At 30.7% G+C, this 12,064-nt stretch overlaps 5 protein-coding genes across 5 annotated transcripts; 1 reads left to right on the forward strand and 4 right to left on the reverse strand.

Annotated features, from left to right (window-relative positions):
• Positions 1-1,137: 1,137 nt before the first annotated feature.
• On the reverse strand, positions 1,138-2,646 carry SPR3 (septin SPR3; the record flags this gene model as incomplete). The annotated part of the gene is made up of 1 exon (XM_064860565.1): positions 1,138-2,646. One exon carries the CDS (start codon positions 2,644-2,646, stop codon positions 1,138-1,140), a length of 1,509 nt encoding a protein of 502 aa, XP_064717582.1.
• A 273-nt stretch (positions 2,647-2,919) lies between these two features.
• Positions 2,920-4,029, reverse strand: PEF1 (Pef1p; the record flags this gene model as incomplete). The annotated part of the gene is made up of 1 exon (XM_064860566.1): positions 2,920-4,029. One exon carries the CDS (start codon positions 4,027-4,029, stop codon positions 2,920-2,922), a length of 1,110 nt encoding a protein of 369 aa, XP_064717583.1.
• Positions 4,030-4,781: 752 nt separating this feature from the next.
• On the forward strand, positions 4,782-5,867 carry LST7 (Lst7p; the record flags this gene model as incomplete). The annotated part of the gene is made up of 1 exon (XM_064860567.1): positions 4,782-5,867. The coding sequence occupies one exon, from the start codon at positions 4,782-4,784 to the stop codon at positions 5,865-5,867; it is 1,086 nt and encodes a 361-aa protein (XP_064717584.1).
• Positions 5,868-6,066: 199 nt separating this feature from the next.
• RSC1 (RSC subunit protein RSC1) lies at positions 6,067-8,988 on the reverse strand (the record flags this gene model as incomplete). The annotated part of the gene is made up of 1 exon (XM_064860568.1): positions 6,067-8,988. The coding sequence occupies one exon, from the start codon at positions 8,986-8,988 to the stop codon at positions 6,067-6,069; it is 2,922 nt and encodes a 973-aa protein (XP_064717585.1).
• An 885-nt stretch (positions 8,989-9,873) lies between these two features.
• On the reverse strand, positions 9,874-11,679 carry MUP1 (Mup1p; the record flags this gene model as incomplete). The annotated part of the gene is made up of 1 exon (XM_064860569.1): positions 9,874-11,679. The coding sequence occupies one exon, from the start codon at positions 11,677-11,679 to the stop codon at positions 9,874-9,876; it is 1,806 nt and encodes a 601-aa protein (XP_064717586.1).
• Between the last annotated feature and the right edge of the window lie 385 nt (positions 11,680-12,064).

Here is a 12,064-nt window from a genome sequence, read left to right on the forward strand (position 1 = left end):
CTTTTAAACCCCGATATATACAGTCATACTATTGGTGTGTGAATGTATATATGCCAACTTGATATGTGCACTAGCAAATTTCCTCACACCTCCCACAAAGAATAAAAGACGATTTAAAATGCACTATAATTTCATAGCACTGTTCTTTGCTCTATTACTCCTAATTGTTTTCCTTGTTCTATAGTAGTAATAACAACAACAGTAATAAGAGTTCGTGGACATGTCAATGAGTCAAGAAAAAAAAGAAATAATAATATACTGCATATAAATACAAGGAAAATCAAATACAAGATTACTAGGATGACCCATTACTACTTTCTTCATCAATTTTAAACCGCTTAATATCTATCCAAAGCAAGCAGATCGGATGAAATAATTACACTACTCACATATAGACTACACCAAGAGCACAATACTGTAACTCTCTTCTAAATTACTTAGTCTTATCTTTGTCTTGCTTCTTTTCTTTATTCTTAAATCAATTTCAGATAATAGTCATAAGGTTGTATTCATCGAATGAGTTGTACTTAAACTTCCCATCCTAACATTAGAGATGCCAGAAAAAAAAATGCTATATGATAAAGTATTCATCATTATGTTTCTCATTTAAAAGTAAAGAAAGCAAAAGCCAACAAAAATAAAAATAAAAATAAAAATAAAAAAAGACTGAATAAGAAAGAGAGAGAGAGAGAGAGAGAAGAAATTCATGCTAACAAAGACATCAAACAGTAAATGATTTAATTAGGAAATAATAGAGAATAATATAGAGCCATACACACCAAACATCGATATTATAATTATCCTGTCTATAGACAGTTCCCCCACTCTCTACTTTGCTTTGACTCAATTAATGTCTCTTTTATCTTCTTGGCAGGAGTAAGAGGTGTCAAGGAGAAAAGACTGGAACGAAAGGAAAAGTTATGTCTTCCAAACTTTTTTGCACTTGTGCGCTTTTATATATAAAGAGAGAGAGAGAAAGAAAAATAAATAAATAATAATAAATAAGCACTTCGGGATGTTACCCTCATAAAAAAATGTTTTAATTTTTTTTTGTTTATCTCATATTTTGTTTTAGGTCTTAAAATCATTAGAAATTTGAAACGTTTTGCTTTTTTGTTTTTTTTTTTTTTTTCGTTTTTAGTATCGCATAACCCTAATATTCTCTGTAAGGTAATGTCCATTTTTAATTGGATTTTTACTTTTATTTGTGTTTCTCCTTTGTTGATTTAGATTGATACTATAATTATTACTGTATTCAGACTCATACTCGTTTTTATTATTATCGCTACTATCACTAGTTTTATTGGTTACGACAAGTGTTTTGCTACTATTATTACAATTAGTAGTATATGTGGTTTCTTTATTGGACAGATATTTATTAGATTCATGGAGTGTAACTAATCTGTCTTCTAATATATGACACTCTTTTCTAATTAAATTAATTCGATTTAGTAACTGTTCAATTACAGAATTGCATCTTTTTTGTTTTTGAATTAACATTTTGATCCATTCTTGAAATTTTTTATCCTGTAACTCAATTAATTCTCTATATTTTTTTTGTAAATTTATTTGTTTTGAAAATAAATTCTCTCCCCACCAGAAACCATTGGGTTGGTCTCTTTCAAAATTGCAAATATTTAAATCATAAACAACATCATTATCAATCAATTCAATCATATTTTTATCAATGACCATTTTTTTCAAATCTGAACTGTCGTCTTGGTGAATAAATATTGGATCTAGGTTATCATTTTTACTACTAATGTTTTGAAAGGAGGTTATATCATATATTTTGAACAATCTTTGCATTTCATCTTTTATTCTATTCAATTCTTCAGTATCACTAATTATATCTATTTTATTAATGATTGGGATCATTGTAATAATTTGGCCTACCATTTTCATGGTAATTATGTCTATTGCAGAAATTTGGTTCGGCTCCATGACATATAAACACACGTGTATCTTTTTATCTTGACTTGGTTTACGATCTCGATGTAGTCTTTGTCTCTCTTTGCAACATTGATTGCTGTGTTTATTTATTTCATTAATAATAGAAATCCAGGAAAATGAGTTGTTTATTTTATTATTATCAAAGTTTGATATTTCAGTAATTCCCAATTTGATGATTATTCCATTGTTAATAATACTATTATCAATATTATTACTACTATTGTTATATCTTAATTCGATTTCCTCTTTATAATTTGGATATTCTCTATTTATGGATAAATCAATATCAAAGAGTTTCTCAAGAATTGTTGTCTTACCAACTCCTCTTTGGCCACATATCAATATGTTAAAATTTATTCCCCTTTCATAATATATTCTGTCTCTTTGGGTTAATAGATTAGAAAGATTGCTAATATTTCCTTCTGAGTTTTTAACTTCTCCTTTTTCTGTTTCTTTTATATTATTCGAGTCTTTTGACAAAAATTCTTCTATCTGCATATCATCCAAATGAGAAGAAATTTTTAGTCTATTTTCTCTGAAATAATTTTGAATTAAATAAGGGAGCATATTTGGGATATATGCATTTTCAGAGACATCATTGATTTGATTAATTTTATTTAGATTGTTTTTCATAATAGTAACTATATTATTGTATTTTCTTGTGTCTGTGGGTATCTTTGTTTGTATCTTCATCTATTATATATATTTGTATATATTTTTTTTTGAATTTGTGACACTTTTCAGTTGTTATTCGCGTTTTTTCTTCTTCCTTTTTTTTGTTATTTTTTTAGTGTGACGTATTCCAAAAATATAAAAAATATGCACAAGTTACATTTAATATATTAAATAAAATGCAATATAATATGAAGAAAAACCATGAGGAATACACGCATACAAATATATATGTGTGTATGTATATATGCATATATGTACGTATCTACATTAAATTTATTTTTTTCCCAATTGTTAGTGTGGTAGAAATCTACCTAAATATATAGTTGTTTCAATAAAATCTTTATAAGCAATATTCGCTACACCGTCATGCTTAACATCATATTTACGAAATATTTTAGTCAATTTCATTAGCCAAATCAAACTTTCCACAAATTTATCAAATTTTAATTCTTTACTATTCATATCTGTTTTATTTATATTGAACTCAGCGTATTGGTTAAACAATTTTTCGCTAATCTCGAATGGAATAAGGTATTTCAATTCTTGTAAGCAATTATAATATTCTGTCACATTAATCGATAAGGAATAGTTAATATCATTATCTACATAAACTTTCCTCCAATATTTAATCTTTTGGTACAACGATATAAACTCTGTTTCATTGATTGTACCAAACCTAGACTGTCCGAAATATTCAATTATTGAATCTATAGATGAGATACAAAATCTGCTACTATCATCATTTTGCAACAAATTCTGCAATTCCTCTGCTGTCAACCTACCCTTACGTTTAATATCATGGTTGTTAAATAACTGTTTAGCTATTTTAATATCTCTTTCAGTAGAAGATTCCTTAGAGTTTGGCGACAGAAGCTTGTTTGGCGATGAAGAACGACTTCTATTACTGCTGACATCACTTCTGGTACTAGTGTTGTTATTAAATACATTATGATGGGGCGATAATGAAAAAGTGGATGCATTACCCTTTTGTATTGGAATAGGTGGTGGTCTTGTCTTTTTATGTCTAGATGATAATACAGATCCAGTGGGAGGCATAGAGTGATTACTTTCAATATTTTCTGAAATATGGAAATTCCCATTGGTATTATGGTTATTGTTGTTTCGATTATGATTTAGTTGTCCTGATATCATACTGGCTGGTCCAGAAACAGTTCTGCTCCCATTATGTCGTATATTTGAATCTTGGTATGAATTAGATTGATTTCTTCGTATCCAGCTTTGCTCTTCAGCCAATTTTTTCAATCTTTCTTGTTTTTCAATTACCTGTCTCCATCTTTCCTTCTCTTCAATCTCTTTCCTGGATGCTTCAAGGGATTCCTTTGGCGTAGCATATAGATGTAAATCATCACCTGCTGCGTATTTTAACTTTCTGGCACACATAAGAGCTTCTCTAAATGGATCCTACTATTTTTTCGCCTTATAAATTCTGAACTTAGAAAAATTTCCCAACCAACTAATATTCTTGCCAATACACATTAATCAGCTGAAATACAAATATACAAATGCACACATACATAAATACATATATATACACACGCTTTTTTTTTCTTGATGTGTTTCATCTGCAACAGTTGAGTAAAAGAATAAAAAAATAGCAGCTCGAAGATACCTGCATATTATTAATTACATCAAAATTGAAGAAAAAAGTAACAAAACGACAGAAGAAAATAAAAAAAAAAAAGTAAAAAGCCGACATCGAAATATTCTCGCAGATATATCTTCTACATCCACACACCACAGTATGAACAATTCCATCTGCAAAGTTTAGCTTAATATTAGGAAAAATACAGAAACAAAGAGAATGTCTGTGTTTGAGAAATATGAATATGTATCTTCCTCCCTTTCCCTCTGTAAACTTGAAACTTGTAAAGACCTATTCTGCTTCATTCCCTTCTCCCAACAGAAAGCAGTATATCTAGTGTTTGTTTTTTATGGTAGTAATTTGCAGAATAAACAGTAATAATAGCAACCTCTTAAAAAAAAAATAGAGAGAAAATTTGAAATTAGTAGATGTACGATATTACGTTTAAAGGAAAAGGTTGCTTGGGTTTTATCATTTAAAATATCATTCTGGTGCAGCTATTAGGAATTTGGTTATTATATGTGGATGTGACTGTTCTTTATGTTACTCAATGGATTATTTTTCTACAGTGTTAATTTCTTTAACTCATTTCTGCGATAAACATGGACCTCGAATTATATGTGTGACTCAATGTAGTAATTCTGGTATTACTTCTAATAATAACATTGACGAAAGACAATCAGATAATGTCACATTTACAAGCAATAATCAAGATAATGATGAGGATAAATCCGAGATCAAAAGTATACCAAATTCAGTTAAGGATGCCTTTAATGTAACTGGGGGAGAAGAATTGTTGGTACCTAATTACCCAATCGACTCATACTGTGATTCATGTCTTCTATGGTTCCCCCCAAATCCAGCTTCAACTGATAATTCTGAACCAGAAATCAATGATGCTATCAGATCCATGAGGTCCATTTTAAATAACCATGCTTTTGTCACTACACAATATTCGTCCATAAGATTCCAAAAGTTGAATTCGATAACAAGGAAAGTGTTTTCTGAAGAGACTATGATATATGATTGTTCCCCATTTGTTTTCTACGATGATATTAGAGGTTTGAATCTGTCCATGGGCTTTAAATTGTATGATGAAAATGCAAGAGGTAATGAAAGGAGGTATTGTCTGATTTTGACTATTGATCAACCAAATATTGAATTTGCAATGGATCTTTTATCACAAAACTGGAATTTCATTTTATTAGGATTTAAAAAAATTATAAATCATATAAAAGAACTCCATCAAATTGCGATAGACAGATCAAATAGAGAGAAGTTATCAAAAAATAAATTAGGTATTACTAACAGTAATAACAACAAAAACAGTAATAATAATAATAATAATAATAATAATAATAATAATAATAATAATAATAATAATAATAATAATAATAATAATAATAATAATAATAATAATAATCTTTTTATATCAAACTATTTAAGAGCTAATAAAACAAAGATTGCTAAAAATTTGATAACTTTAACTAATGATAAGTCAATTTTCATTAAAATACATAAATGGAATGCATATCTTATAAGCTCACTCATAAATAAAAATCGCCTCAACTCAATTAATAATATTAACATCGGTGTTGACATTAATAATAATAATGGTAACAACTTAATCCCTTAAATGATTTATGCAATCAATATTTTATAGATATATAATGATACATATGTTTTTACTTCATTACAATTCTCTCTCATTATATAAAAGTAAAATCTATAAAAAATTTTTTTACTAGATTAATAATATTTCCATATTTGTATTTCTGGCTTCTGTTGTCGTCACCTTGGTCACAGAATGATCAGAGTATAAGTGGATTATGATCTTAATGAATCCCACTTTTATTTAATTTGTGGGCCATAAATGTGGCAGATGGTCGTAGTCCAAGTGCATAGGTTCCTGAAACATATTTAATATCTTCTTTATTTTCATTTTCATCTGGCAATTTGAATTCGACATCATCTTCAAAAACATCTTTTCTTTTATTGTGTCTAGTATGTCTTATATGTTCAGTTACCTCTTCTTCAATCTCCTTATAGTCTAGGTGGGGTTTCTTTTGGTTCCATGGAAATATATTATATAGTGAGAATTCAGAATGATTTGAAGTGCCCATGTTTAAAACTCGTTCTTCAATACGGGTGCTTGGACCTTTAAACCATACAACGTCACCTTGATTTCTTTTCCGAGGGATAGATCTATCTATTAGTTTCCTTCCATCTATACCATATAAATGTTGTAGAGTTTCAACACCTTTTGTAATACTTATTGGTAGAGTGTATGCACCAGGTGAATCTATATCTATTGGTGTTAAAGCATTCTTAGAGGCCAAGGAAGACATATTGTTAATAACATTGGTGAGATTGTAATTAGTAGCATGATTACTCATGTGTTGTTGGCGTTGTTGATCTTGTTGATCTTGTATTTTTTGTAATTGTCTTTGTTTCAACTTCTGAAACGTAATCCTGTTATCCAACTGGATACTATTACTATTGTTTCCATCAATTCCAGTGATTGGACTTTTGTTGAAGTTGTGTATATTCAGGTTATTGAATGCACTATTATCAATTCCTGTATGTACTTGAGAGTGTATTTTCCCTGCATTCGCCTCAGCAACTAAGGTAGCTTGTGCCTTTCTAGCTTGATAGTAGCTTACTTTACCAACGGCAGACGCAGAAACTGTTAATGTACCCATCTCAAAATCTATTTTACCTTCACCATAGGGTTCTCCAGGTCTAATGATGTGCCTAGGAGAATCTGGACTTGATGCATATTCACCTAGATCATCCCGTTTTAATGGAGGTCTAATATATACGGCACCAACCAATGGTGGTCCATCCGGTACACCCTCAACAGGTTCTGGTATTGGATCGTTCGGTGTTGCATTAGGAGGCAACAAATGTCTAATTGGAGAAGGATATTTAAAAAATTTTCGACTACCAATAGGTATAGTAGGTTCATCTTGATCACGTAACTCTTCTGGTAGGCAAGCTTTCCATGTTCTAATCTTGTTAAAGGCTTTATCTGTCTCATTATAACGAAATTCGCAAATAAACATCGGACCTTCAAGTTTAATATCAGGATCACCTCTTTGGTATCTAGTAAAATGAACCACATAACATTTACCTACCAAGTCAGTTACTAAGCTATCTCTGTATTGACCAGTCTTCATAACTTCATTCTTATAAAATAATCTATCAACTCTATGAACAGTTTGTTCAGGTCTAAAATACCAGCATGCATTGAACCATTTACTTCCATCCGGCATACTCCAAATTCTAAAGATTTGCCCAACAATAGGTTTGTTTTCATCAGTTGGATTCCTTATGAATACCCAATCACCAATATGATATGTGATATTGTTAACGGTTACATCTTCATATGGAATTCTAACTTCACCTTCTGGAAGGAAAGAACGATCTGGTTTAGCTAGCTCTATTCTTGCCAAATTGGCATATACGGATTCTAAGTTTGAAATATTTCTTAACATAGTGTTATTGTCCTTATAAAATAATTTAAACGTGCTCAGCATTTGCATTATATCATTTTGAAAACTTTGAAAGTCCTTGTATTTACGATGTTTTGCTTTTTTTCTTATATCATCTAAACATAAGGGATCAGGAATTGATTTTTTAATTGTTTCACTTTGAAATTCACCAGGTAGTCTTTCAAATGGTGCTGTTATCCATAATTTTTGTTTAAGGTCACGTTCTTTTTTCAAATTCTTTAAAATGTTTTTGATTCTCTGTAAATATGGCAAATCAATAACAGGAGGTCTACCACGTTTGGTATATAACTTATGTTGGGCATTTTTTGAATATGAGTAGGTAGGCGTAACAGAAGGAGAACTTTCTGGGGAACGTAACTTGTGCGGCCTGCCCCGACTCCTAGACATAGACTGATTATCTGATCCTTGTCTTATTATTGGAAACTGCCATTGAAGTATAGCTGGATTTCGATGTGATGGAAATTGGGTCTGATTTTGAAGTGACGATAATTGTGTCGCTTCGTTCATTTGGTAAAGAGATGATTGTGATGAATTGTTAGATGTATAAGATTGAGCAGTTTCAGTACCCATGTCATCAAGTTTATCCTTTTTTGATAGTAAAGATATGGAATTGGGGGTTGTTCCAGAAACAACATCATGGCTACTCTGCTGTTTTCCCTGTTGTTGTGAAATATGATTGTTGTTTGTATTTCTTTCACTCTGTCTTGTACTTCTAAATCTTGTTTTCATTCCTTGATGTTCAGAATCATTTTCTATTTGTTCAATACTATCCTTCTTTTTTGGTAGTTCAGTTTGTAATGGTATTCCACCATATTTTGCCAACATATCCTCTTGAATTTTATTATCTTCAGGTTCAGGTAAGGGTCCAGGGTTAGGGTATACGACATGAGGGTATTTCTTAATTAATTTAGGGACAACAGTCTTTCTAATGTAAGCATCGAGTATTCTTGCGTATATATATATTATGGACTCAGGTGCATTATAAATTCTTGCATTCCATGTCATCTGTACAATATCATTTAAAAACAGCTGAGGGTCTGTATAATGAGGAACTCTTTTTTTCAAAGTATTTAATGAAACAGGTTTTTTGATAACTTCATAGTAATCTGGATATTCTTTTTTTAATGGTAGAGTATTGAAAACAGGGAATATCAAATTATCACTTTCATCTTTTAAAGTATAAAATTCTTTTTGAAAGACACGTAATGTCTTTTCTAATTCATCCTTATCAACATCCACCATAGTACATGTACACAAAGTATTTGAATAGGAAGAGTGGTATTTTAAGAGAAATGAAAAGAGAAAGAAGGGTAGTGGAATGTTTAAAAAAAAAAATTATGTTTGTCTTTAGTTAATTGTGATTGTAGTTTTCAGTGTATAGCATACCAACTCAGATAGTTAATTGAAATAGTAGTAGTAGATGCTGTCTTATAAATCTATTTTGTTTATTCTAATTTTTTTTTACACCTATTTATTTTTGATTGTTAGTTTTTTTCATTTTAAAAACACGAAAAATAATTTATACATCATTTGGTTTTCACAACGAGTTTTATTTTCGCCGGGTTATTTCCGCCATCGAATTATATATATGTAGACGTTGCCAAATTCTTAATGAATCATGTATTTCATACTACTTGTATAAATGATGCAAAGATTTAAGAAGAGATACCACAGTCAATGTATGGTAGGAAATTATTTTTTTAGATCGGTTAACTTAGTAAAAATTCATTATTTATATAATATATAATAAATGATTGGTTGTTAAGCATGTTCCCCGTCTTTTCTAAACAATAATGGTTTGGGACGGTTAAAAGAACTTGTTGAAACGTTGACCAACTATATAATTTTTCTTCCTGTATTGCAGTATGTATAGAACATTTTTGATATAAGAGTTCATAGAAATCCAAGTATAAAAAAAGTGAAAATATTTTAAATTAAAGATAGAATATTTATATGTCCATATTTAAATGCAAAATAGTATACTTGATACATAAGTATAGATGTACTAAAAAGGAAGAGAAGAAGTAGTCATCCGCGCAATATGATACAAGTGAAGAACAAATATTATCTAAATATAAATGTTACAATCGATTCCTTTCTTCTTCTGTTCTGTAGGAAAAACAAATATTAGTATTTTTGTCTTTCATGGAAAGAGCTGTTTTCATGTTCTTCTTTATTTGATTCTTTACCACTAACTATGTATTCAATCTGTTCACCCTTGCTTAGTGTATTTGTATCAGAAGAATCAATATTAGGGTTGTTATTAATATAATCTAGAACATCTTGGTCATTTTTAGACTCATCATCATACACTTTAATGATTTTAACTCTCCAGAATCCATCTTCACCCAACACATCCTTAGTCACCAACTTGTAATGACCAACTCTTGGCAATATTTGCGCCCAAACTAAGTAGTAACAGCCACCAAAAGCGAAGACCCCCCATGCGACTACACACTGAATCCAATATGGTAGCGATTCATAGACAGATTCTCCAGCTGTTGGTGGAACGTAGGGACAGACGATTAAATACAAGTTTGTCAAAGCAAAGAATGATGTTATGAAAACACCAGCTTTGATGGGTGGATTCCATTCAATCTTACCTTGGCTTCTTTGATAATAAATCCATAACAAACCTACTGAAATGGCAAAGTTAATAATATTCAATGGATAGGAAATTAGATTCATAATGAAGTTGTAAGCATCTCCTGGTGGTGGTGCTAGAATTGTAATCAAGCAAATAATGAAATGTTGGAAAAGACCTACCATTGGAGAATTAAATGGTTTAGATGTAGCAAAAAACTTTGAGAATGGTAAAACACCTTCACGGCCCAGCTGTTGAATGATTCTACCTTGAGAGAAAATAACAGCTAAAACATTACCTAAAGCACTTAAACCAACAAATGCTGCTGCTGCTCTCTTTGCATGACCACCAAATGCAATATCGAAAAAGTCTGCGGCTAAAACTAATTTAGAAGAGATCAATTTTTCCTTTGGTACGACAGCAAAATAAGCAATATTAACAAAGATATAAAGGATAGCTAAGAAGATCAATGAAGTTGGGCCAGCAATCTTCAATGTTCTTACTGGATCTTTAACCTCACCTAAGGCATAATTGACATTACTGTAACCAACAAAGGACCAAATAACATTATATAATGCATTAACAATACCATATGCACTAGCCTTTTCTGATCCTGCGAAGGCATCATGAAAATTATCTGTATGGTAACCGTCCTTAAGACCACCACCTAAGGCAACCCAACCTGTAACCGAGATAAAAATGATAATACCCACCTTAAAGATACCTAAAATATTTTGCAAATAGATGCCAAGTTTCACGTTAATAGAGTTGACTAAGAAAGCGAAAGAGATGACAGCAACAGCAATACCTCTTTGGTTCCATTTAGTGATGTTGGCATCTGCAGCAGTTAAAAACATAACAGCAGTATTGACAGAGTTACCCGCTGCCCAACCTAAAAAAAATACATATGCGGCGTACATTGAAGTAACAAAAAATTTGGGTTTTCTAAATACAGCTTCTAAATAATTCTTCTCACCACCATTTTTGGGTATAGCAGTACCGTATTCCATATAAACATATAGACCGGCAAGAGAAATAATAGCACCAACGGCCCACATGATCAAAGATAGACCTACAGAACCACAAAGGGTATAAATGGTAGAAGAGACAGCAAAGACACCAGTACCCAACATACGGTTACATATCAAACCAATACATGATAGTAAACCAATTCTTTTTTCACCTTGATCTAATTCTGTTGTAAATTGTTGGCCTGCTTCAATATCGGATGTTTCGCCGGAATCAGAAGTATACGATGTTATAGAATTTGATGGCTTCTTAAAAGAATAATTTTCTTTGTTAAATACATTCAGTTGAGAAATAAATGTGTTTTTCTTTACCTCCGACATATTGTACAGTATATATAGTGATTTGTATATATACGCAATTGTATGCTAATTTTGTTTAGTTTGTTTGGTTCACCATGATACAATCTACATTAGAAGCAAGAGACTAGGAGACTCTTTATTAAGGTCGTAAGTGATTATCTATCTATATACACATATATATATAGTTTCATTTGTTCATGCTGGATTAATGTTTAGTCATCGTTAGGGAGTTAAAGGAGAATAGACAAAGCCAAGTACTTCTAAAAAACAACGCTAAAAAATGTGGAAGTATGTGAATTGTTGTGCTTCTGAAATTTTTTTGAAAGTATTATTATAAGCAAAAAAAAAAAAATAAAAGAAAAAGAAAATATATATATATATATATCAAAAACTGTGTAAATTTATG

This window comes from Arxiozyma heterogenica (assembly GCF_036370985.1).
Source record: "Arxiozyma heterogenica strain weizmannii chromosome Unknown scaffold_5, whole genome shotgun sequence".
Lineage (NCBI taxonomy): Eukaryota > Fungi > Ascomycota > Saccharomycetes > Saccharomycetales > Saccharomycetaceae > Arxiozyma > Arxiozyma heterogenica.